General features: G+C 24.0%; 14 protein-coding genes across 14 annotated transcripts; 4 read left to right on the top strand and 10 right to left on the bottom strand.

The window, feature by feature from the left end:
* Positions 1-692: 692 nt before the first annotated feature.
* PNEG_00622 (hypothetical protein) lies at positions 693-1,161 on the bottom strand (the record flags this gene model as incomplete). Its single annotated transcript, XM_007874329.1, has 2 exons — positions 1,000-1,161; positions 693-953 (listed from the first exon to the last, which is right to left on the bottom strand). Exons 1-2 carry the CDS (start codon positions 1,123-1,125, stop codon positions 693-695), a joined length of 387 nt encoding a protein of 128 aa, XP_007872520.1. The 5' UTR covers positions 1,126-1,161.
* Positions 1,162-2,778: 1,617 nt separating this feature from the next.
* PNEG_00623 (hypothetical protein) lies at positions 2,779-4,743 on the top strand. Its single transcript, XM_007874330.1, has 2 exons — positions 2,779-4,040; positions 4,089-4,743. The coding sequence occupies exons 1-2, from the start codon at positions 3,028-3,030 to the stop codon at positions 4,678-4,680; spliced, it is 1,605 nt and encodes a 534-aa protein (XP_007872521.1). The 5' UTR covers positions 2,779-3,027; the 3' UTR covers positions 4,681-4,743.
* Positions 4,744-5,114: 371 nt separating this feature from the next.
* PNEG_00624 (pre-mRNA-splicing factor cwf14) lies at positions 5,115-5,739 on the bottom strand (the record flags this gene model as incomplete). Its single annotated transcript, XM_007874331.1, has 5 exons — positions 5,115-5,143; positions 5,185-5,314; positions 5,364-5,551; positions 5,594-5,648; positions 5,698-5,739. The coding sequence occupies 5 exons, from the start codon at positions 5,737-5,739 to the stop codon at positions 5,115-5,117; spliced, it is 444 nt and encodes a 147-aa protein (XP_007872522.1).
* A 271-nt stretch (positions 5,740-6,010) lies between these two features.
* PNEG_00625 (hypothetical protein) lies at positions 6,011-7,177 on the bottom strand (the record flags this gene model as incomplete). Its single annotated transcript, XM_007874333.1, has 7 exons — positions 7,060-7,177; positions 6,890-7,018; positions 6,815-6,842; positions 6,645-6,772; positions 6,418-6,601; positions 6,217-6,377; positions 6,011-6,175 (listed from the first exon to the last, which is right to left on the bottom strand). The coding sequence occupies exons 1-7, from the start codon at positions 7,147-7,149 to the stop codon at positions 6,011-6,013; spliced, it is 885 nt and encodes a 294-aa protein (XP_007872524.1). The 5' UTR covers positions 7,150-7,177.
* An 826-nt stretch (positions 7,178-8,003) lies between these two features.
* Positions 8,004-9,667, bottom strand: PNEG_00626 (hypothetical protein). Its single transcript, XM_007874334.1, has 3 exons — positions 9,138-9,667; positions 8,631-9,086; positions 8,004-8,582 (listed from the first exon to the last, which is right to left on the bottom strand). The coding sequence occupies exons 1-3, from the start codon at positions 9,562-9,564 to the stop codon at positions 8,098-8,100; spliced, it is 1,368 nt and encodes a 455-aa protein (XP_007872525.1). The 5' UTR covers positions 9,565-9,667; the 3' UTR covers positions 8,004-8,097.
* A 945-nt stretch (positions 9,668-10,612) lies between these two features.
* Positions 10,613-12,128, bottom strand: PNEG_00627 (hypothetical protein; the record flags this gene model as incomplete). The annotated part of the gene is made up of 6 exons (XM_007874335.1): positions 10,613-10,865; positions 10,914-11,085; positions 11,132-11,397; positions 11,440-11,721; positions 11,767-11,980; positions 12,026-12,128. 6 exons carry the CDS (start codon positions 12,126-12,128, stop codon positions 10,613-10,615), a joined length of 1,290 nt encoding a protein of 429 aa, XP_007872526.1.
* Positions 12,129-12,955: 827 nt separating this feature from the next.
* PNEG_00628 (hypothetical protein) lies at positions 12,956-13,878 on the bottom strand (the record flags this gene model as incomplete). The annotated part of the gene is made up of 3 exons (XM_007874336.1): positions 12,956-13,305; positions 13,353-13,526; positions 13,577-13,878. 3 exons carry the CDS (start codon positions 13,876-13,878, stop codon positions 12,990-12,992), a joined length of 792 nt encoding a protein of 263 aa, XP_007872527.1. The 3' UTR covers positions 12,956-12,989.
* A 324-nt stretch (positions 13,879-14,202) lies between these two features.
* On the bottom strand, positions 14,203-15,120 carry PNEG_04258 (hypothetical protein; the record flags this gene model as incomplete). Its single annotated transcript, XM_019757781.1, is given in 9 exon segments — positions 14,203-14,218; positions 14,306-14,326; positions 14,337-14,371; positions 14,528-14,543; positions 14,581-14,587; positions 14,636-14,651; positions 14,694-14,744; positions 14,794-14,837; positions 15,114-15,120. The coding sequence occupies 9 exon segments, from the start codon at positions 15,118-15,120 to the stop codon at positions 14,203-14,205; spliced, it is 213 nt and encodes a 70-aa protein (XP_019613404.1).
* Positions 15,121-16,036: 916 nt separating this feature from the next.
* On the top strand, positions 16,037-16,600 carry PNEG_00629 (hypothetical protein). Its single transcript, XM_007874337.1, has 2 exons — positions 16,037-16,228; positions 16,275-16,600. Exons 1-2 carry the CDS (start codon positions 16,048-16,050, stop codon positions 16,538-16,540), a joined length of 447 nt encoding a protein of 148 aa, XP_007872528.1. The 5' UTR covers positions 16,037-16,047; the 3' UTR covers positions 16,541-16,600.
* Positions 16,601-17,070: 470 nt separating this feature from the next.
* PNEG_00630 (hypothetical protein) lies at positions 17,071-18,257 on the top strand (the record flags this gene model as incomplete). The annotated part of the gene is made up of 6 exons (XM_007874338.1): positions 17,071-17,142; positions 17,202-17,294; positions 17,345-17,540; positions 17,592-17,733; positions 17,773-17,842; positions 17,887-18,257. The coding sequence occupies exons 1-6, from the start codon at positions 17,112-17,114 to the stop codon at positions 18,255-18,257; spliced, it is 903 nt and encodes a 300-aa protein (XP_007872529.1). The 5' UTR covers positions 17,071-17,111.
* A 298-nt stretch (positions 18,258-18,555) lies between these two features.
* On the bottom strand, positions 18,556-20,796 carry PNEG_00631 (hypothetical protein; the record flags this gene model as incomplete). The annotated part of the gene is made up of 4 exons (XM_007874339.1): positions 20,649-20,796; positions 20,319-20,606; positions 20,163-20,272; positions 18,556-20,119 (listed from the first exon to the last, which is right to left on the bottom strand). Exons 1-4 carry the CDS (start codon positions 20,736-20,738, stop codon positions 18,556-18,558), a joined length of 2,052 nt encoding a protein of 683 aa, XP_007872530.1. The 5' UTR covers positions 20,739-20,796.
* Positions 20,797-20,926: 130 nt separating this feature from the next.
* PNEG_00632 (hypothetical protein) lies at positions 20,927-22,539 on the top strand (the record flags this gene model as incomplete). The annotated part of the gene is made up of 6 exons (XM_007874341.1): positions 20,927-21,066; positions 21,109-21,444; positions 21,490-21,675; positions 21,717-21,809; positions 21,853-21,997; positions 22,046-22,539. The coding sequence occupies exons 1-6, from the start codon at positions 21,037-21,039 to the stop codon at positions 22,537-22,539; spliced, it is 1,284 nt and encodes a 427-aa protein (XP_007872532.1). The 5' UTR covers positions 20,927-21,036.
* Positions 22,540-22,615: 76 nt separating this feature from the next.
* PNEG_00633 (hypothetical protein) lies at positions 22,616-23,698 on the bottom strand (the record flags this gene model as incomplete). The annotated part of the gene is made up of 8 exons (XM_007874342.1): positions 22,616-22,684; positions 22,731-22,997; positions 23,039-23,122; positions 23,167-23,248; positions 23,291-23,335; positions 23,380-23,418; positions 23,468-23,595; positions 23,648-23,698. 8 exons carry the CDS (start codon positions 23,696-23,698, stop codon positions 22,616-22,618), a joined length of 765 nt encoding a protein of 254 aa, XP_007872533.1.
* A 274-nt stretch (positions 23,699-23,972) lies between these two features.
* Positions 23,973-24,609, bottom strand: PNEG_00634 (AP-2 complex subunit sigma; the record flags this gene model as incomplete). Its single annotated transcript, XM_007874343.1, has 5 exons — positions 23,973-24,074; positions 24,124-24,297; positions 24,350-24,433; positions 24,487-24,524; positions 24,576-24,609. 5 exons carry the CDS (start codon positions 24,607-24,609, stop codon positions 23,973-23,975), a joined length of 432 nt encoding a protein of 143 aa, XP_007872534.1.
* Between the last annotated feature and the right edge of the window lie 30 nt (positions 24,610-24,639).

Below are 24,639 nucleotides of genomic sequence, written 5' to 3' on the forward strand. Positions count from 1 at the left end.
AAAACTTTAGTTTCTATTTATTACTTATAAAATAAATATAATTTTTATTAAAAGATTAAACAATTTAAAAACTAAAAAATAGCCCTAAAAAATTATAAATTTCAATATAAAAATCCTAAATATAATTAACTTTTTACAAAAAAATAACGAAATTGATAAAAATAAAGTATAAATTACATAATATTAAGCTATTAGACCTAGATATAAGAATCATTTCCAAAACTATTAAAAAATATAAACTGAAGAGCAAAAATACTAACATATCCTAAAAGCTACTTTTATTTAAATTTTTCCTGATTAACATATTTTTTTTAATAATTTCATATTGTGCAAAAAAAATAATTATTAAAAATAACATAATAATACTTAAATTATTATATCAAAACTACCTGAATTCACATTTTCATTATTTATAATAAAAAAAAATAAATTATTTCCAATTTTTTCATCAAATAAATCTCATTAAAAATTAATACATTTACGAAAAATTGTCATTAAAAACATATATTTACATAAAACTTAAAAATTATTAAAATTTAACATGTCTATTAAAAGCTATATGATTATTTTATATATTTTTTGAAGTTACTAATAATCAATTTATTAATTTATAAAAGTATATATATAGATTACAATCTATAATTTAAAATCAGATATAATTACATATATATATTAACAAAAATTAAAAATTATTATTTATAGTTTTCATCTGTATCATTTGATAGACCATATATAACCCTATCAGTTGCAAGAAGATATTCCTTTTCCCCATTATTCAATACATTTGGATCATGATATCCCAATGGCCCTCTATCACAATCTGCACATATAAGAAACTTTATATTTCCTTCTATATCATTTGAAAAACCAAGATTTTCAAAAATAAAAGGCGAAGATACAGTCCAAAATGTAGACATTGCATTCGATGGTAATTTGCAAGAATTATCAAGTATCTATATTAATATTTAATCCTCTGAAATTTAAATAATATATCCATACTCGATTTCTTCTATACACCAATACCCCCATCCCTTTTAATAAAATAACAGATTTGCACTTAGGATATGGACAATATAAAATATCCGAATTCCTTATTCTTTCGGTAATCTCTTTATTATCAGACATAACTATCTATCCTATAAAACCCATTTTTTTAAAAAACCATATATCGTTACAAGTCACTAAATTTCCGTACTTTAATATTTATCATTATATAATATTTGACATTTTTAAGAGCAACTTATCTAGAAAATTTCTTGAAAAAACCTTTATAACTTTATTTACTATAAAGAAAATTTCAAAAAATGTACTTTATTAATATATTGCTGAACATACTATAATTTTAACTAGAAAAATTAATCCAAAATTTTATATATGCATCATATTTCCATTTTAATAAATACAATAATTCTTTCTGCACTGATGTAAGCGTATATTACAAATTTTCTTTTATAATACTTATAAACCTACATTTATTCAAAGCCACTATTTATCCTTACAATTATATAATAGAAAGCAAAAATTCATTATTATAACAAGTACACATTAGAACACAAACAATACCTTAACAATAACTATCTAATTAATTTTAATCTTAAACAAAAATCGATTTCTAGAATAAACTAAATAAAAAGTTCAATTTTTAAACATACAACAAATATTACTCATTTTACTAAATCTATCTTAAAAATTAAAATAATAAAAAATCTTTTAATTCATCAATTTCAAACATATTTTTAAAGCAAACACAATGAATTCATATTAACCTAGATTTTTTTATATCATATTTTTAAAAAAATAAACTATCGTTATGAACAAAACTTTACACTTAGTATATTCTTTCTATATTACAAAATCCTTTATTTTTTCACTCATTTATCTTAAACTTTTCAAAATCTAAAAAATTATATTCAATTAATCATATTTAAAAACAAGTTCTAGCTAAAAATAGAAGCCAAGCTTTAAAAATAATCCAATTTCTCATGTGATGCCAAGTAAAAATAATTCGGCATTGACTCTTTTATCATCAAAATACTCCTAATCTATTCCTAAGTTAATTTAAAATATACCCTAAACACATTTTTATCAAAACATTACCTCCGAATTTTTAAATAACCCTAAAAAACAGATAAATGAAGTTATTACTCAAAACATTCATATATATATTGCGAAGCCTTAAACACATCTACATAATTTTCACTTATTATAACTATCCAAAATTTTGATTAAATACATAAAAACAAAAAAAATAGATATTCTTTACAAATATTTAGTAAAGATTATGTAATTTCACCATTCGACAATTATCTACAGAACTCTTCAAAAATCATCTTTTTAAAAACAAATAAAATAATCTTAAAACAAAAAGCAATTTTTTTATTTCTTCATTATAAAACTAAATATTCAATAAACAATACATATTTTTTTAAATTCCTATCAATGTAAATCATGTCAATCTCGCCTTTTTCGGCAAATCAAAGAATTAGTTTATACATACCATTGCTCTTTACATTCCTAGTGTAAACCCTAACCCTATTTAGAATTTCCAATATCGTAAAAACAAATCGGGTAATGACTACATTCCAATGCTTTTAAGAGCCGTAACGAGTCTAACCTTTTTTTCTTTTCAACCCTCATTTACTTTTTCTTTAGAGATATCCTTTTTACAAAAGCTATTGCATTTGAGCAGAATTCAAACTCAACAAAAGACGCGGCATTCTTTATAGAATATATAAAACTTACAGGATATACGCAAATTTAGTTACAAAGAAATCATTTAGAGAGAATTTTTAAACATCAATCTTTTGAAAAATACTAAATACAATTTTCTTTAAAAAATATTGATTCATTTCTTTAAATATCTCTATGGAACAAAAACTTTGCACCTAACAATTAATTACTCTACCTTTTTTGCAAACTCTGGATTTTTTTTTGGATTTTCTATAAAACCAATTATTTGATTTCCCTTTAAATTTCATTATATAAACATTTTTCAAGACATTAATTAATTTTGGATAAATTTTAACTATGACTACACATTTATCTTATATGACATCAATTTCTACACCTGAGTCTCAGTATACTATTGCATCTCCAGCTCCTCTATATTCAGTTTCACCATCCAAAATCTTTAGGCAAGACATTCCTCGATCACCATGTAAATCAAATATTTCTTTTAAATCTACATCATCTCTTCTTCCTCCACCTATGAAAAGTATCACGAATCAACATTATAAGGCACCGTCTAAAACATCCATAAAAACATCTCTTGCTTCACAATATCCACCTCTACCAACATTTTCTAAAGACAATTTTGGGATACATTCACCGACATCTTTATTGGATGATAAAGAAAATATAGCTCCAAATAGCTTTTCAATACCAAATGCAAAGCTTTCCAAAGGTTCTTCACGCCAGGATTCACATGAATCTTCAAAAAATATATCTATACCATTAGAGAATCTTGTGATTCCTGAACCACATGAAATGCCTCTAATTGAGGATGATGGTCAGAAGCCTCCTTACAGCTATGCAACACTTATAGGAATGGCTATTTTGCGTGCACCTCAACGTAAATTAACACTATCAGCTATTTATCATTGGATCTCTCATACTTTTGAATATTATTGCAATAATGATTCTGGTTGGCAGAATAGTATTCGACACAATCTCAGTCTTAATAAAGCCTTTGTTAAGCAGGAACGGCCTAAGGATGAGCCCGGGAAAGGTAATTATTGGACTATTGAGCCAGGATATGAATTTCAGTTTATGAAAGGACGTACTCGCAAAAATACATCGATATCTAAACGACCTACTTTAATACCTTCTATAACAATACCCCAGATTGAAAAAAAACGATCTCTTATAGAAAATATTATTGAATCAGATCGCGAAACTCAATCTTGTATAAAACGCTCCAAAATAGAAAATCATATGAATAACACACTTCCGTCTTCGTCATATCAACGTTGTGACACTACTCCTTCATCAGTACATGAGGAGACAGATATGCATCCTAATAAAAATGAATACTTTAATAAGTAGAATACTTTCTCTATTAAATATTTTTCTGCTGATAATAATATTAGCTTTTCTCAATGTCAAACAGCTCTTTCTAAACAAATACCTTTACAAAATCATCTTGAAAGCCATTCTACTACAACAATGCTAGATTTTATCTCACCACCTGTATCCCCTCGTCATGAATCCATATTCAATCCTGCACCTTATTCTCCACTAACACCTGTTCTTACCGCACAAACTACTTCAGTATTACCTAATTCTAGTCCTACAACATGTTTGCGTAAGCATAGAGATCATATCATTAAATTATTAGGGACATCAGAAGATAATCAAGCTTTTACTGAGGAAGATCTTTGGGAGAATGGAAGTACCAATAATTCTCCAAATCCTCATATACCCATTTTTGAAGATGATGATATTGTATCTAAAGCATGTTTTGGCAGTCCTGATAAGCGTGAAGCTAAACGTCGAGAAATCAGAAGAAGTTTGATTTCCGGATTACATAGTAAAGAGCTTTATGCTATGGAGGGCGTTTCTGAAATAATTGATATTTTTGGAATTGATATAGTTAGCATTGTTCGTCGAGAAATTGAACGCATTAAACAGAATGAGAATTCTACATCTGGAAATACAGCTCTTGAAGAATGCCTTGCATAGGATTTTTGTGACTTACTATATTTAATAATCGTATTTTTTTGGTGTTATAAACATTTTATTTTGTTAGAGTTATGATTTAGGAATTTCATAGAAATATTTATACAATACGGAATTATAGGCTTTTATTGGTTAATAGATTTTTTTGGGCAGGTCAAGATATTAAAATAATTTGTATATATTTTTTTTTAAAATGCAGCATATTGCTGCATCAGCTTGGATATATATTTTAGTCATGATTTTTAATTAAATTTTTATCATATTATCTAATGTTTGTATAATCATAAATTCTTGATATATTGCGTGTCAGATCATTAAAAATAATTATATTGAAGAACAATAAATTAATATCACATATTATCAACATAAAAAGGATCATTCTCATGCCTACTTAAAAATAAAAACAATCAGTGTTTTTTTAAAAAATAAATTATAAATCAGTCACAACTTGCACATCCTCGACACCCTAAAATCAATCAACTTATTTTTAATAATCCAATTATTTACCACAATGAACACATTCCACAATGGTAGCTTTAGGCAAATGTATTTTTGGAACCCTACATATACATGTACTATTAAAATTCATTTCTTTAGTTTGAATACATCGTAAACAACAAAGTTTCTCATATCCATTCTTTTAATAATATAAATATTCAAAATTTAAATTAACAAAAAAACCCCACCTTTTTCCATTTAGCTATTAAATTTCCGTCAGCATAACCTTGTTTTAATAACCATTCATATAATTCTTTTGATATTGCTTCACGTTTATAGTATAAATCATAAATATATCTTGATCTTTGATGATGAATTTGAAAAATAGGAGCTAAAGCACCTTGCCGACTTTTATTTTCATGAGGTTCATTTTCAACTAAATTCATTAAATTTAAAGACAAAAATACATTTGAACTACTGTCTTTCATTTTTTGTGCAAAATCATGTAGTGTAGGTTCAATATCATCAAATCCCTCAAATAAATCTAAATCAAATATAAAGTATAGTATTGCTAAATATTACCTCAGGAGGCGGTTTTGCTCTTAATGTTCTTATTCGAGGCATGATAAGTATTTAAATAAAAAATAAATACAAATTCTTAGTTTCGAAATATTAAAAAAAAATTATAAAAAACTATTTACATTTTTGCTCTAAAAAAAACTAAACCAAAACGCAAACTCCCAACTAATAATTACTATATTATAATAATAGAGATTTAAAAATTTAAATAATAAAACATTATAAACATTTAATTATTTAATTAAAACATATACATATATTATTTAATAAAAAATGGTATTTTTCAATAATTGAACTATTAATTTTATAATAATTATTATATAACACCAAACTGTACACTAATTTCATTTATACTATCTTCACTTATAGCTTCAAAATCCCTTTTCTCTTTTATAATTTTAATAATATTTTTTATAATTATCAATTCGTTTGTATCGAAAACTAAAGATTTCTTATAAAGCAGAGAAATAGAGCCTAAAGCCTAATAATATTTAAAAAAAAAAATCAAAAATTAAAAATAACCTCTTCAAGTGCATTATTTTGTATTTCTTTCCTTTGTATGATTTCAACCAAAATCTTTTGTAACTGATTAAGCTTAATATGCTCTATTACTAAATCAACACCTGTATCTTGCAATAATAATGTCCATATGAAAAATAGAATTTTCCTTTGTAATATTGTATCTTAAAAAAATTAACAAAACAAAAAAAGAAAATAACTTACAATTATTATCATTAAGATATTTTACTAAAATAGACCAGCCATCAAATTTACAAAACTCTTCTAGAGCAAACAAATTATTCCGAACTTCACTTGCTATTGCATAAAACGACTTCAAACGAACATGTGGATCATCATCTGAATTAAATAAAACCAAAACTTTTTCTAAACCTCTATTATTCAAAAACTAACACAGTTAAACATTAAAAAAAATCAACATAAATACTAACATGCTGTTGACTATCAAAATTATTTTGAACAGCAGTACCGCATACTGATGCTGCATGCATTCTAATAATAGACTCTGAAGAAGAAAGTTGTTGAATTAACGGTTCCCACATATTCATATTTGCAAGATCTATCAAAATAAATCCAAAATAATCGAGATAAAATATAATACTTTTCGCATTATAAATGTTTTCTACTAGCTATTATATCATCTATAGCATATTTATATATTAATAGAACACGTTACCATTTCGAAATTTTCAAACGCAATTTTCCTATTTTCAAGAGATTGATTAGGATTAGAGATAATACTCATTGCCTCTTTCATTAAAACAGCATCATCTTTTCCAAGAATATGGTCTATTAATTCTGGATCCTTTTTATTATTAGTCATAATAAATTAAAAGAAATACATACCAAATTCGAACGAAAAGTATTAAGATCAGATTCAGATCTTTCCGTATGAAAACTTGTAGTAAAATCTAAGAGCTTTTCCAAGCTAGACATATTAAGAATTTAGATAAATTTAATAAAAAATAATATTAAAATAATTATTATACTATTCGAAACGTAAATTTAATAAAAAACTTATTTTATATAAATGCTTTTTTAAAAATAAGAAATTAAAAAACTAACAATATTTAAATAAAATTCACATTAATCAAAAAAATTGTGCAAAATATATACCTATTTTAAAATATCTTAAAATTTTTTTGAAATTTTTTTTAAATAATTTACAAAGCATTAAAACAAATATTTTAAAAAACATAATTTCATTTAACTAATATTTAATACACACAAATAGTTTTTGTAATTCAAAATTAAACTATTTTTTGACGTTCTAATTAGTAATAAATTTTGAAAAGATATCCATATTAATTTCATAATTATTGCTTTTTTACGTATATAAAACTCCAATATCAAAAAAACAAAATTTTATAATATAAAACTTTACAATTTCCACTAATTTATATTAAAAAAATAGAAAATTATAAAAGCTATTTACCTAAATAAAACAGCTAATAAAACATTATAAATAAATATTAATATATGTTACAGAACATCACATAATATAATAAAATGTAGAAATATACAACAATTTTTCATTTTATTTATAGAATATATACAAAACAAACGAGTTAACACAATAATATAATTAACACTACATGCTATACAAGAATCTTAATAAAACTATTAGTAAAGTCCTCATCAACACCAAATAAAAATATGTACCTACTTAGCCATTTTAAAAATAAAAATATAACCAAGAATTAGATAAAATAAAGAAAAAAAGTGCATAATTAGTACGTTTAATATAATTATCTTTCAACTCAATATATTAATCTCACTATTTATTCTGCTCTTGAAATTACATTAACCAAAATAATTTTTCATAATGTTAATTTTATAATCAACATTATCATCTAACTTTTATATGAATCCATGCTCATTTTTCTAATTAATAATATTTTTAACATTATCATCTATAATATATCCAATAACAAATTCTTCTTTGTCACCTATAACAATACCTGTTCGTTCTAGATTATCTATATTTTGTGGCTTCTCCAACCAACGTAGCCATCTCACATTAAAATCATATTTTGGTATCGAAAATGCTCTAGGTTCATCCCATTGATAATTCCATAAATAAACACAATTACTAATTTTTGATTCACCAGAACAAACAAGACTCAATAGAAACGGATTAAAAGGGCACCATTTAACAACTTTTATAGGATTACAATAAATCAAAATAGCAATGGGTGTAAGATCAGATAAAGACCATATCCATAATATTGTAGGCATATTGTCATTTCGAGTTGCAACTAAAGTACCATCCCTATTAAATGACAATATCCCAACACCAAGAAATGATGAGGGATCTTCCATATTTGGTCGTACAAAAGGAAGAGAAACAGGTTGAGGCACAATCTCATCTAAAAATTAATCAAAAACATGTTTAGTATCAAGTATAAAATACATACACTTTGGAATTAACATAGATGACATAATTTCCCTCCACACAGTAACGCCATCAAATTTTATAGTAGCTGCATGCGTTATCTCAATAACAGAATTAGATGTAAAACTGTCAAGAAATCGTACTTTTCCATCGAACGAACCAACAGCAATAAATTTCCCTGTAGGTGGATTCCATTGAACAGTCTTTATACCAAGACCAATATCATATGCAGAATACTGTTGTAAAAGATAGCCATTAGGTGTATATAAAAGTATTTTATATTCCATAGGCGATTCCCAAACAGCCAGCCATTTTCCATCTTGGGACCAACTACAACCTTGAGCATCCATAGTAGGTAAACACCACTTTTTGAAAAGCCTCCACGGATTAAAACTGTAATCAAAAATACTAATAAAATCATGGGATGCAGGCCGAGTAATAAGAACAAAATGGGTTGATGTAGGACGATAATCATATCCTAAACAAACATAAGTAAATCCTAAGCCTTCAAAATCTAATATAAAGACACCTTTACTAAAAAATTTAGGATAATGTATAGTAGATCCACTATCTTTTGAAAGCGACCATACAGTAAGCTTCAACATAAAATCCGTCCATACCAATATTTCTGATCCATTTTGACTCCACTGGATATTTTTGATACCATAACCATCAGAAATATTAAGTTCCCATTTCTCATCTTCCATAATCCATGCCTTCGCATTTTTATCATCAGCGACAAGAATCTTGTCACTTCCTTCAATATAACACCATTTCAAGAATAAAATTCTTTGACAAAACTCAGGATCAAGATTTATAACACGTTTAATAGAAAGAGATGTAGTAGAACGTATAATCAATCGCGAAGGATAAACAAGAGAAGCTAAATAAGATCCTGATAAAGAAGGAACAACACCTACTTTTCCATTTAAAACAAAAAATGAAGTGAAATCCATTTCTAATAATAACACAAAAAAATAAAACTTTTAATTCTAAAACATCATTATCCAAATTAAAAAGTCACACCTAAATAATAAATATATTGTATTTTGTTTTTTTTCTACACGTGTTCTATATAAATATCTTCACAAAATATTAATATATTCCTTATCTAAAAGAAACTTATGTCTAGTAAAATATAATAATTGATCTAAATTTTAATCCACTAATGCAGAATTTTTGATTAAAATTTAATTTACTTTTCGAAATCTAAAATCCTAAAAATTACTTTTTAATTAAAATTATATACCTTAAATAGTTTTTAAACTAAACAAACATTAACAATAACAAATGAAAACAAGAATTATAACATTATATTTAAACCATTTTAACTTTAAAGAAAATATAGATAAATAAATAAACATTTTATTTTAACAATATAAAAAATAATAAAAATCGACACGGACAAAACCTTTTAATTCAACATGACAGAAAATTATAAAAAACTGTTTACTTTTCCATTATATTATTTATTAAACGAAATTTCAAAAAAATATTAAATTACAATTAAAATTCGAAACAAAACAATTTGAAGAACCTTAATTTATAATATTTATCTGTATGTTTTATCTAAATACTTAATATATGATATATAAAATATTCAAATAAGCTTACAATCTTTTAAAATTATGAAAATATTTTCTAAAAAATACTAAAAAACATTATTCCATATATCATTATTTTCTAATATAGAGGATATTAAGAATCAACATTTAAATATCCTTAATATAAAATTAAAAATACAATAAATGGATATATATAATTTTAAAACAATATTAATCGTTAAAAAGCGCAAATTTATTATTTTTATTAAAACAATAAATAAATTATAAATTATAATGAAAAAAACTAAAACATTTTTTAATAATCCAAAAAATCCATATTTTTTAAAATAATATTTCACGAATTTTATTGAAGACAAACTAAAACAATTTAACTATAAAAAGTTATACTATTTGATATTAACAAGAAGAATTTTTAAACGTATTAATAAAAATCTTATGGCTATATAGAACATTCTTTATTCAAATTTTTTGGAACCATTTTTAATACTATATCCTGAAATGCCTCAAAAGTACAGAAACTTTCATTACCATTTAAATGATTACCCTTTTTTTTGCACTCTGGAATAACTAATGGTGTATCATTATAGCGCAAACGTATATACCATTCATCTTTTTGAAAAAATGACCGAAAATATGATGTTGAAGGTTTTCTAAACAATTCGAATGCAATATGTGATGCATACGAAGGCCATCTTAATCAAAATATTACTATAAAATATAATTTTAATATTATTAATAACCTACGGTCAAAGCATTCCAACGACTGTAAAATCGAACCTAATGTAGTATCATGTGCTCCATATAAAGAAATTTTCCTCCTTTCATTATTCATATGTTTTTTACTCTCTACAAAAATATCTTTCAATTCGCCTAAAAATGGTCCAATTCCAAGCTTTCTAACCTCAAGATTATCTAAAAATATATCAACATTTAACAATTTATTATAAAGACAAAATACCACGATAACCATCAAACCACTCACTAATAGATGCTAATTCAAGATCTTTTCTTAATTCCTCATCGTATAATTCATCAGGAATTTTAATTCCATTTCCTATAGCAGTACATATTAAATCAAACAATTCAAATACTTGAACACGGCCTTTTATTGAAATTTTATCAGGGATATACTTCAATACTTTTTTAGAAGTTCTAGAAGCTAATATTGGATCCCAAGTTTTAGAAGCTAAACTTCTAAATTCTTCAAGCAACATACGTAATCGCCTTTTTCTATTAATAGTATCATTAAAAAACACAAAAACTCACTTGCATTGATCATCATTAGGAAAAATGTTTTCATCATGAAGCTCCCTTAAACCAAATTCGGCCTCAAAGGATGATTCTCTAAATTTAGAGGGATATAGCCCGGAAAACACATGCTGAGCAGATTCCAAAGCTCGTGGTATATCTGAGGTTCGTATATAAATTTGAGATGATTTAGAAATAACTCTTGGGAGAAAAGACAATTGATCAACATATAATTTCCGCAACCTTTTCCCTAGATTTAAAGTAGATTCTCGACCAATATCTGTTAATTCACCCTCCATACTAGAAAAATTAACCATATAAATATAAATATAAATACATATATACCAAACACTATCATCTTCAAGCCTTCTAAATTTCGAATCTTCATTCATTACCTCAAGTTTCCTCTTATAATTTAAATAATCCCAATTTTGATGATCATCAGAAGTTCCAGAACTCATTTTAATAGCAGAACGAAAAAAATTCGCAGAATTACATAGATTCCAATTGCTTGGAATTCCAGGAAATTTAAGCTTTGAAAAAATTGGTGTTCTTTCACCTAGTTCTATCAACAATATAATTCTAAGAAAAAAATACCTTAAACCATGACGAAATATTACTTGAACATAATGCAATGAAAGCTCAGAAGGATATAATTTAGAAATATCAGAAGCATCATATCCTTTTTGAATAGGCAAAGTTGTCATTACTTAAATTTTCAATTTTTGTTAAAAAAGTACCAAAATTAAACCCGAAAAGTTAATTAAAAGTCAAAAACACTATTTACACATGAAAAAAAAAAGAAAAATACCCATCAATTGACGTAAAATAATAAAAACCTATAATTACCTATACTAAAAAAAATAATTCTAATATTTTTTAATTATTAATTTTAAATAACATCTAAAAATTCTTTTAAAGATTAAAAACAAATATGTTAATATTAAAAAACAAGAGTATATATTTTTTAAAGTTTTCGCTTTTTTTTTAAATAGCTATAAGTCAATTCCAGAGAAAATAAATAAAAATTTAATATTAAAAATTCAAATTTAATCTATAATTATAAACTTGGAAATCAAAAAATCGAAATTAAAAATTCAAAATAACGTTAAATAAAAAATATATATTTTATTCAAATACATATTATACTAAATATTTTATTATTTTTGTACTAAAAAAATATCAAAATGCTAATATAAATTATAAATTATGATACTATACAAAAAATTTTGTTTAATAACAAATTATTTATTTAGCTATTAATGAATAATGCTATCTAAACTTAAAATTTATATTAGAATCAAATTTACTAAACTTAACATAGAATAGCCAATAAATCCCATATAAAACAAACGTTTTTTTTATTAATAAAATAATATTATAAAATAAAGTTAGTCATTAATGTTTAATCAAAATTGTAATTTTAAAAAATAAGAAAAAAATCGAAATATTAAAATTAAAAAAATTGAAATATTATTTGTAAAGATTAAATAACAAATGCTATATCAATAAATACAATATTTTAAAAACCCATTCAAAAATATATTATAAATAATCATTTAAACAAATCATTTTTTCATGCTTTCCTTAATGTTTTTAATCATTCTTTCCTCAGCTACTTGAAGAAACAATTGTTTATCCATATAACCGTCTTTAGATGCATTTTTTAATTCCTCAGATATTCCTTCTTTGTCTACAAATTTTGCCCAGTCAAGTCTAGACTTTTCTAATGTGTTCAATTTCACTGGCTTATTATTTGAAATTTCTAAAGAAGACAATCGTTTCGTTGGCTTCCTTAAAGGAAATTGAGTTATCTTGGAATCATTTAGACTAGAAAAATGCACTTTAGCTTCTAAAGAATCCTTCGGAACAAACTTCTCTTCTCTAATATAATATTAAAAATCATTCCTATAATAAAACAAAAAGCATACGTTTCAACCTTTCCAGCAAATTCGTATATTCTAGATATTTTTACTTTCTCTTCAGAAGAATTATAGGGCCTATAATCAGCCTCATTTGAAGGTTTCTTGTCATTCATACTATTCCATATAACATTTACGTCAATTTGAGAAGACTTAGGTGTAGATATAAAAACTTTTTCATTTCTAAAATAAAGATTAAATAAAAATAAAAAAAAATATAATAATGAACTTACCGATTTCTTTGACTTCTAGTTTTAACACCGTTATAGTTTTTACAAGAAAAATCATCATTATTTCCTTTTTTTCTCTTTAAAGAATCAATAACTTTTTTATCACCTGAATCATAACAGGAATCGGATTCAGAGTTACTTGACTTTGAATCATATTCACTATCACCTTCTTCTAAAATAAAATCATCATCAGTAAATTCATCATCATTATCGGAATTTTTATTTGATTCTTCAATAGATGCATGCGACATTTTATCAAAATCAACTTTCGTTTTAAATATATATATATACAATATCGCAAACATTAAATTATTTCAAAAATATCTAACCAATATATTATTCTATGAAAAAAACATACGATCTTGGTTTAAAACTATCATTTAATAATACATACAATTATTTCATAATTTAAAAATTTTTTAGAATTTTCAAAAACTATTTTAATATTAAATAAAAATATATTATACTTAATCATTCATTAGAAATACACAGGAAAATCCTAACTATAATGTAAAATCCGAAAAATGAATTAATTTAAAAAGAATTGTACCATATATCATTATATTAAAACTATAATACAAAAGTGTAAATATCGTTAATTTCGTTTAAAAAGATATAATATCCATAGATCAATTATTATAGCATCTAATAGCCATAAAAACATTTTAGTAAAAAATTAATAAGAATTCTTAAAAAATTTTATGAGTATGTAAATCTAAAATCAAAACATACAGTTTTAAGAATCCAATAACACTAAAAATACAAATTAAATTTATCAAGAAACTTAAAAAAAGAAAACTATAAACAATGATTTATTTAAAATCAAAAACATTTAGAATTTATAAATACTAATTATTATTTTAATTAAATAAAATTCATAAAATATAAAACATTACATTATGAAATAAGACTAATAACAAATCAGTTATAAATCGATAGTAATATAATAAAAACATTATTAATATTTATACTAACATTAATAATCATATTTTATTAATTCTTTAAACGTAAATTCTTATAACTATATTTTCATATATTATCATGTCTACTTTTTTGTATTACGGATATGTTTGAATAACTTTCAAAAATATCTAATTTTAAATAATTTAATAAAATTTACTGATAATAAATAGATAAAAATATATGAACAGATTAGATTTAAATAATATTTCTTAAAATATAAGCAAAATTATAAAAACAAAAAACAATAAAAATTTAACTATTTCAAAAATCGGTTTTATTTTAAAATTATCTTTATAAATACCTATATAACAAATAATAAAAATTATCTAATAAATTTACAATAACAAAATCAAATAATAAATATATTAATAAAAATATTCCTATGTTTCCAAATTATAATATACAAGCTTAATTAAAATCTGGAAGAAATAAATCACATACTTCATAAATGTATACATAATATTATTTAATATCAAAATAAACAGAAAATCTATCTGATATATATACAGGAAGGTTATCTTTATAATACTAATAATCTAAAGACAATCCTAATGACATCTAATATAATGAAATAAACTAATCATCTTCTATACAAAAATTTCTTAAAAGCAAGCTACAAGGACTAGAAAAATAATTATTTATCAATATCTTAACTGTTTCAGCACAAGGACACATTTACCACATTTTATAACTTCGTTAATTTCTTAATTCTCTCTCTAAAAATGCATATTACACAATATTTATTCTTTTAAAAAATAATCTTTACGATATTATTCATACAACATATGTATTTTTAAGATTCAAAGATACCATTCATTAAAATACTCATTTATGGAACGATTCAATATAAACAATCGTTCATTTTGTGTTATCATCCAAAACATTCAATATTTCATTAGTAAAATGCAATGAATCAACTAATTTGATTTAATCTTCCTATTCCAAAAAGAAATCTTTAGAATTTTCTTAAAACTTAAAACAAACTTTGAATTTCAATATAACTTGATTAAATTTTTAATATAAAATTACCATTAAATTTCTATTAATTTCTATGCATAGTATATATATTCATTTAATAAAAAAACAAAAATAACATAAGTAAAAAATTAAAAAATATTAAGCAATATCAACAAGGTAGATATATATTTTTTTTTAAAATTGCAATAACTTTATAATAACATATATATTTAACATGTATTAATAAATCAAAAAAAAAACGATGACATTGCTACTAAATACTAAATATTTTATTGTTTTATCGGCCACGTCTGTTTCATTTAATTCTAAAATAAACTGGATTTAGTTAATATATCACTATCTATAGTATAACTCATAGATAAATATCAAAAATATTTTTTATAGACATAAATTATTCAAACTAGATACATATATATATTTCATTTAATATTATTTATTTATTTTTTTTTATAAAACATTTTTTATCATATCTCAAAATTTCAACATATATATATTTTTAAGACCTAAGATCATAAAATACTTTCAAATAATCCATGCCTGAAAATCTTAATATAGAAATACAAGAAAAACGGAAAAGAAAAAGAAATCATTTGTCATCTATTCAAGCACGAGAGTTAGAAAAATTAATGCGTAGGCCAGATCGAGAAATTGACTTGTCGGCACCACTTAAACCACCACTTCCACCACCTCCAGATATTGTAAATAATGTTCAAGGTTAATATCTAACTTTTTAAAGACATTCTATAATTAATAAATTCAGGATCAAGTGCAGGCGCTAGTTCGGGCGAATTTCATATTTATAAAGTATCTAGACGAAGAGAATATGAACGAATGAAAATATTGGAAGAAGAAACAAGGCATGAAATAAATGAACGTGAATTCAATATGGCAAGAGAGGCCATAATAAAAAAAGATCAAGAAAAAACAGCTAAAAACAGGGCACGACGACAAAAACGTAAACAAAATAGAGCAAACAAAACAAAAAATATAGCCGAAAATGCAACATTAAATAATGATAAAAACTAAATATAGAAAATAAATACAAACATAAAAATATCTATATATATTGTACCATTTTTAACAATATAAATACCTTTTTTTTCTTTTTTAAAATAACTGAATTCATGAACAATATTTTAAAAATAAAATCAAAAATATTAAATAATTCATTATTAATATATTAAACATATATATAATTCTTTTTATCAAAACTTTTTTCATTACTTGAGTCAATAGTATATCAGTATATAAAATACTAGCCTTTATTTAATAAAAAAGATTTACCAATATGACAAAAAAACAGGAAAAACGAATATATACAAACTATATATGCAAGAGAAAAACTTTTTAAAAAATTCATTTCAATTTATTAATCTATAATTTTTCTATAATTTCACTCTTAAAAATAAGTATATATTCTTTAAAATTAATAAAAAAAATTACAAAATATTTTAAAATATTTAAATAATAATAATAATAAAAAAATTCATATATTTTTCTTTAATTTAAATTATAATAATTATAGCCATTTTCAAAGCTAAACCAATATCGAAAAAAAAATCTAAAGAAAAATAAGAAAATAGTATTTCTATAAGCTATGACATCAGATAAAAACTTAAAACTCGATTGTAAGTTTTTATTTTTGTTTTTTATTTAATATAAAACGTAATTATGACTAATAATATAGTGGATAAGGAATCATCTGATACATGTTTCTTATCTAAAAAAAATACTTCTAACACATATGATCCGCAATCTTTATCAAAATACTATCTATTCTGTAAGCATCTAATATCATTTTCTATAAATGCGAAATATTTATCATTTTAGTTTCTGATCTTTTTACATGGAAATACCCACGTACTTCTGGATCTGTTCTAGGTGGAGTAACACTATTATTACTACTTTCAAATACAGTCGATATTCCTCGCTTAATTCTCCGTACAGCCTGGATTGTTTTTGCAAGTTCAACAGTTATTGAGATTACAGGTCGTTCTCTTTTTAAGCAGCATAGCGGATTTATTAGGTTTTTTACATTTATTTAAAAAATATGAGAAATACTTATTTTTTTTTGTAGCCAATTTGCACCAACCTCTTTTTATTCAATTTCACGAAAATCACTTAACAACTTCATTGACAAGACATGTGATATAATTAATTTTGCACTATACGGAATCCAAGAGCTTTTATTTGCCAGAAAAATTAAGCACACTGCTATTGTATTTCCCTTTTTCTTTTCTTCTATATTTGACTTTTAGGCATTTATTGTTTCTTGGATATCATTTGTTCTTGTGCAATTTTTATCTTTTATTCATACGCTTCTTTTAGGTTCTATTTTCACAATTTTTCTGAATATAAACCAATTTTTTTAGGTGTATTACTTGCATTTACAGTTCCATTATTTTATATTAAATATCAAAAAACCATTGATAAATATTTCAAATCTATTTTCATAATTTCTAGAAAATATTCATGTGCTTTAAAGAAACATGCTGGTAAATACACAGAAAAAATGGCAAAGAAATTATCTTCCGATTTTATAAAATTGAGCACAAAAATAAATAATGATATGAATAAATTCAAAAATGGATTTATGAAAAATAAAATATTGTTAAATCTTAAAGTTAAAAAAGTAAAATCAACTGTGTTGCCTAAAACACCTGTTTCTGATATTTCTACTACACAAGAAATATTAACTGAAGGAATTGAAAAGCATGATACTAATGTTCCTATTACAACATAATTGAATTTTATAGGAATTTCTAAAGAATTGTAAATGCAACACTAAAATCTGAATACTATATATTATATTCAGATATTTTATCTTCAATTTAACTATTTATGTATGCTAAATATTTTCAAAAATTGCTAAATATATTTTCGCTATAAACTAACACATGTTTTTTAAAACTAATTTTTTTACTAGTTCCTATTACTAAAGAATTATAAATATCAAATATACCATATAAAAGGCTAATGTTTATAATATATTTTATAATTATATATACAAAAATGATATCAAAACAATATAAATAGATTAATTATAATTCCTGAATGCTCAAAATAGCTTGTTTTGCTCTTTCCCCTTCTTTTTTTAGAATAGAAATCATTCTTTGGCATTCTATTTCTAACTTTTCAACTTGTTTTTGAATTATAGATTTCATCCACTCCTCTATTGTCATATCTAACTCTGCAACAGTAAGTTCATGAGAATTAGCTAAAATATCACTTGAAGAGTTAAAAACAAGAGCTTCAACATCTATTGGAATCCAATTGCATGTTTTTTTATCAGTATTATTATTAAATATCTCTGATATAGAAATATCTTTAGCCTTTTTTGTTTCACTTTCAAGAATATCAAAATCAAATATTCTTTTAGATTTTTGTTGTAATGAATCATCAAAACTGTCCTTCACAACAAAATTATTAAATATTTCATTTCGGTTAAAAGAATCTCCATTTTCTTCATAATTGTTTCCTTTATTTACAGACTGTAAAGGAATAACTTCAGATAATTTTGAAGTTAATTTAGAAGCATTTTTCAATTCTTTAAAATTAACAATCTCATTTGTTTTCCGATTTAGTCTAGTTTTTTTTTTAATATCAGAATCTTTTGTAGATATTATTTGATCTTCTAGTTCATCTGTTTGTGTATTGACTCTAGATAATTTTCTAGGACGTAAAAAGCTTTTTTTAATTTTCTGATTTTCTGATTCTGATACCAGTTTTTCCTCATTATCATAACTTAATTTCATACCTCTTAAAGACATTTTTTCCCCTGATTTAGCGCTTTTTACAAAACTAGTTTTTCTATGAAACTTATTTGAGGTCGTTTTAGCAAGAATACACCCATTTTGTGATCCTTCGGAATCATAACTTTCAAAGATATCATTTTTAACACCTAATCTAGTTAAACGTTTATTCGATCTCATAGAAAGATCATTTTGTTTATTATTTTCTATAATACTTGCATTTTTTTGGATTTTAGTAGCATTAGTATTAATATTCGTATTATATTTATGTTTATTATCAAATGACAATTTATTTAAATCATTCTCTTTCTTAATTTGTTGAGACTGTCTTGTATTTTTTAGTTTGGAAGTTTTTATAATTTCCTTCCCAGCAAACGGAAATTCAGAATTACCAAAAGGACTATTCGTATGTGAAAAGCTCGAACATGTCTCTTTATAAGAACAAAAATTATCAATATTATTAGAGTTATTTTCATCATTTTTTTCTTCAATTAAATTTGATTTATCCAAAACCAACTTATCATCAATAGCTGAAAGTAAAAAAGCCTCATGAGAAGAATCATAATCATCTTTATGAGAAACCGAAAGAGGTTTTTTCAACCGTGGCTGCACATTATTATCTTTAGATTTTTTAGAAGATCTTTTAACGATGGATCGCCTTTTTGTTTTAGAAGAATTCGTCTTAGATTTTGAAATAAGAATAGAATCATCACCATCTAAGGAATCATCGTTTTGAACATCAAGATTTTGCTTCACTTTGTCAGAAGAAGCTTTAAACTCTGAAACTTTTAATCGAGTAGTTGTTGATTGATGAAAAAAAAAGCAAGAAGGAGCCCTCTTCTTATGCTCTTCCCTTAAAATATTAAAATCTCAGAAAGATATATATATATAAATACATTGGATCATCTTTTGGCTCCCAACCATCGAGACCAAGACCACAATATATACAACTTACCATATCATTAGAATCAAGTGTAGGACTATAATAAAACCCAGCATTAGACATCTAAAAAAATCAAAAAAAAATAAAATTGACTTTCTACAATATTAACCTTTTTAACTTTTGAAAACCATCCCCTCTTTTGTTCATGAGGCCACCAATGACCAAAAGTAGCTTCTCGAGCATCTTGCAACTCCTTTTCAGAAAAAAAATTCCTCTCTTTATCACAGAGCTTAATGTATTTAAGAATTGCCCAACCACATTGTCGAGAATGCTCAATATGTTCTTTAACAGGATTATCATTTGCATTCCAACCATCCAAAGCCTTTTTGCAAAGAAAACATACAACATTGTCATGTGATGATGATGATGGATCATAGTAAAATCCTGCTTCTGCAAGCTATAAACAATTAGTTTATTCTCCAAAACATCAAATTATTACATCTTTTGGTGTAGGACGAATATGAGGCCATTTTAACTTTTTTCTTGAAGATAACTGAAAAGATGCAAGTCTTGAAGCATATACTTCCATAAAAACTACAAATAATAAAGATTTTCAAGCACTTTTTCTATCAAATTATCTAATTTCTTATCTATGACGTTTATTTAACAATCGTTGACATGTACACAAAAAATAGACCTATTAAATAATAGATCAATAATTCATATTTTTTCCAGTATTTTAAACTATTTATAAAAAATATCTTATTATTTTATTAAAATAATCAAGATTTTGAAAGATAAACATATGAATTATTAGAAGGTTCAATAATTTATAAAATTTAAAGCATGAAAAAAATATTCTAATAAACATAATACATCAATTCATAATGAGATATAAAAATATGGTTTATAAAAAGGTACTTTTGTATTCAATATAATTAATAACTAAATATATAAAGCTATTGCATTTTTATAGAAGAGAATTTTCTCTTGAAAGATACAATAAATTATCATGGCAAATAAGAAGATTTTCAAATCACCAAAATTTATATAAAGAAACCTATACAACAGTAGAGAAAAAAGACATTATTAATGAAAAGGATTCTAAAAAAGATTTTTTTAAAACTATCGATAAAGAATTAGATCAAATATCTAAAGAGACAGAACTCTATCAATATTTTTCAAATGGAGAAAAATTCAAAGAAACACTTAAAACCGTACTATGGAAATTTAAAGCTCCTATACGTTTCTCATTTGCATATGGAAGTGGGATCTTTAAGAAGAAAAGGAATGATGTAAAAATGACGACTATAATAAAAAAAAACTAAATTATAAAATAGAAAAAACCAATGATCGATTTTATTTTTGGAGTATCTCATGCACAGCATTGGCATTCTCTAAATCTATTATATAATAGAGATCATTATTCATTTTTAAAGCATTTTGGAAGCTATTTTATAAGTTATTTGCAAGAAAATATCGGAGCAAATGTATATTATAATCCATATATTGAAATCAATGACATGGTATTTTCCTATATTAATACACAAATCTCTAATTTTCAAAGATAATAAAATATGGAGTAATCACAATTGACGATCTTTGCAAAGAGCTTACAGAATGGAATACACTATATCTTTCTGGTAGAATGCATAAACCCGTATATTTCAAAATTTTTATATCTAAAAACTTATTTTTTCTAGATAAAAATACTTAGAGATGAGCCTCGTGTCAGAATTGCGTACAACATAAACTTAATTGCTGCTTTAAGACTAGCAATGCTATTACTTCCTGAAAAATTTTCAGAATATGAACTATATTCTACAATTTCTAAATTTTCATATACAGGTAAAAAATTTTATATCATATTTTTAGAATTTTAATCAATAAAATTAGGGGACCTAAGAATGGAATTTGCAGAAAATCCGTACAAAACAGAAGCCATTGTAAATACGCAAATATGGGATTTTCATCAACTATATTTTCCTTTAATAAATAAGTTACCAAATATTCAGGTTATTTCTAAAGAACAAATTGGAACAACAAATAAAATCCTCGTTCAAGATTTTAATCCTACTTCAAGAGCAAATATGATTCAACAACTTCCTAAAAAATTCAAAGATCGTTTATATTATGCCTATAATCAAAAACCAAAATATAAAGAAATAAGTCATAAAAATAAATTACATGAAAATCATGATAATTCTTTTGAAGAAATGATAGTAAAAGACGCACATTTTCACAATGAAATAACGAAGGCGATTGAAACAACAGTACGTTGGCCTAGTATTTCACAAAGTCTTAAAGGAATATTAACTGGAGGAATAAATAAAAGTTGGAGGTATTTAACTGAAAAAATAGACAAAAACGTAAATGCTAAAATGTCATAAATACATATTCTATAAATATAAAAGCAATTTAAATAATCTCCGTATTTTTTATCTAAACATAAACTTTTAGTATCAATTAATTCTGTTTAAGTCTTTCAAATCTTGCCCAGAGTTGATCCATATTTGAAATATTATTAGACGTATCCTATAAAATTTTAATATTCTATCAAGACCAATAAATATAAGATAACCTTATTACAATTATGCAGATATATTGATGATTTTGAATGAGATTCCGAGTCATCAGAAACAGGCAAAGAATGAATTGTAGATGTAGGATTAGAATCTTGACTTTTCTTTAATTCCTCAAATCCTTCATTGCAAAAGGCAGCACTATCCAATATATTAAAAGTATTTAATTTGTCGTTTTGACCAATATTATAAAGATGCATAATTTTTTGAAGATAATTTTCAACGAGATCATTATTTAATGCATCATAACGCAATTTTTCAACAACCTTCAAACATTTATTTTAAATAAATTTAATCTAATTCAAACCTTAGGATCTACTATATTATGCTTATTTTCTATTGAATCTTGTATAAATTCTTTTCCAAAATATAATCTAAAAATTTCATTCATCTATTTTATAATTAAATAAAATAGACAAAAAAATACTTTTCTACCTTATTAAATTCTTTTATTTCACATCTGGGCATGGAATATATTAATGTAGAAACAGCCTGATGAATTTGTTCATGACAATGACTATAAAAATCAATTGTTTTCATATTAAATTAAAAAATAGACCCTCTTTTTAAAAAGCAACAACGTGAAAGTAAAACATCACAATATCTTCTTAAGTAAGTAGTGTTATAAAAATATTTCAATAAAATTACAATTCCAAAATTCCCAATAATTCTCTTTTAATATCTTCTCTATTAAAAATTAAGAAAAAAGATCAAAAAAAGTTAAATAAAAAAAAACCTAATAATATTCTCAGCTTTTATCATTGCATTTTCAATTTTATTTTTTTCTAATAGAACAACCAATTCTTTTTGTTGTTGTTTATGAACAGCTGCCATCTTTTGCTGTACCAAACGAAGTCGATTTATCTAAAAACGTCAGCATTCTAAAAAATGAAAGACAATGCCACTAATATCTTACACATAGTTTTATCTGAATCTTCAATTTATTCAGCAGAACGTCTTGAGACATTTAAAAGATTCTATCGAAGCTAGATCCAACTAATAAAAACAGACTTCTTTTAAAATCATCAATTTCATAAAAAATACATTATTCTGTATAGCCTTATAATTACATTATTAATTTCTTAAATTTATATCTAGAAGTCTAATTAAAATCATAAAATAATTATAAAAACATTAAATGATAAAATGAGGTATAAAATAAAAAATACTAAAAAATCATATGAATGTCATCACATGTATCATCACATTTATTCGACATTTCCTGTATTTTCCCCTAAAAACTAGTCTAAAAGACTCAAATCATCCAAACGCATAAAAATAGCACTTTTACTTGTTTCTTCAAGTTCACCAGCCAAAAAAACCTCATCCAAAATAGCGTAAACCTGAAATAGAAATTAGATAATAACAAAATATTATATATCCATTAAATACCTTATAAAAATTAAAAATTAAATCTAGTTCACAAACATTTCCAAAAAAACTATCAATAACTTCGACAAACAGATGAATTGCCTCAAGATAAGCCAGTTCATTATCATCTAAATCTACACATACAGAGAAAAAAAGTCCTGCATATCTTCGATAAATAATTTTATAATTATCAAACTATATTCGAGCTTTAACACAAAATATTATATAAAACAAAAATAATTCATACATCTACGAAGTTAGATTGACGTCTCTGATCTCTAAAAACAATAAGACGATGAATTTCTCCTTTAATTTTATTTTTTTCTTGATCCTAAGAAATACAAAATAAAAATTTAGAAAAAAAAAGCTATATATAAAACATACATCACATGGAACATACCACTTCGAAAGCCTTGTTTTTCCTATTGTTTTAAGTATAAATTATCTATTTAATCAATTCAAAAGAGATTTACCTTGTCGGTTTTGAACAAGAATAAACCGGAGCATAATGATGTTCAATAGAACAAGTCTTTTAAT

The sequence above is a fragment of the Pneumocystis murina genome (assembly GCF_000349005.2).
Source record: "Pneumocystis murina B123 chromosome Unknown supercont1.2, whole genome shotgun sequence".
Classification (NCBI taxonomy): Eukaryota; Fungi; Ascomycota; class Pneumocystomycetes; order Pneumocystales; family Pneumocystaceae; genus Pneumocystis; species Pneumocystis murina.

Excerpts from the sequence above, each read along its gene's own strand:
- PNEG_00626 (XM_007874334.1), bottom strand. The coding sequence starts at position 9,564 with ATGGATTTCACTTCATTTTTTGTTTTAAATGGAAAAGTAGGTGTTGTT. Across the intron at positions 9,087-9,137 it reads TCCTAAATTTTTTAGTAAAG|GATATGATTATCGTCCTACA; the intron begins GTGTCTTTATAT and ends ATGTTTGTTTAG. Across the intron at positions 8,583-8,630 it reads ATCTATGTTAATTCCAAAGT|ATGAGATTGTGCCTCAACCT; the intron begins GTATGTATTTTA and ends ATTAATTTTTAG.
- PNEG_00629 (XM_007874337.1), top strand. The coding sequence starts at position 16,048 with ATGCCTGAAAATCTTAATATAGAAATACAAGAAAAACGGAAAAGAAAA. Across the intron at positions 16,229-16,274 it reads TATTGTAAATAATGTTCAAG|GATCAAGTGCAGGCGCTAGT; the intron begins GTTAATATCTAA and ends TAATAAATTCAG.
- PNEG_00623 (XM_007874330.1), top strand. The coding sequence starts at position 3,028 with ATGACTACACATTTATCTTATATGACATCAATTTCTACACCTGAGTCT. Across the intron at positions 4,041-4,088 it reads AAAAATGAATACTTTAATAA|CTTTTCTCAATGTCAAACAG; the intron begins GTAGAATACTTT and ends TAATAATATTAG.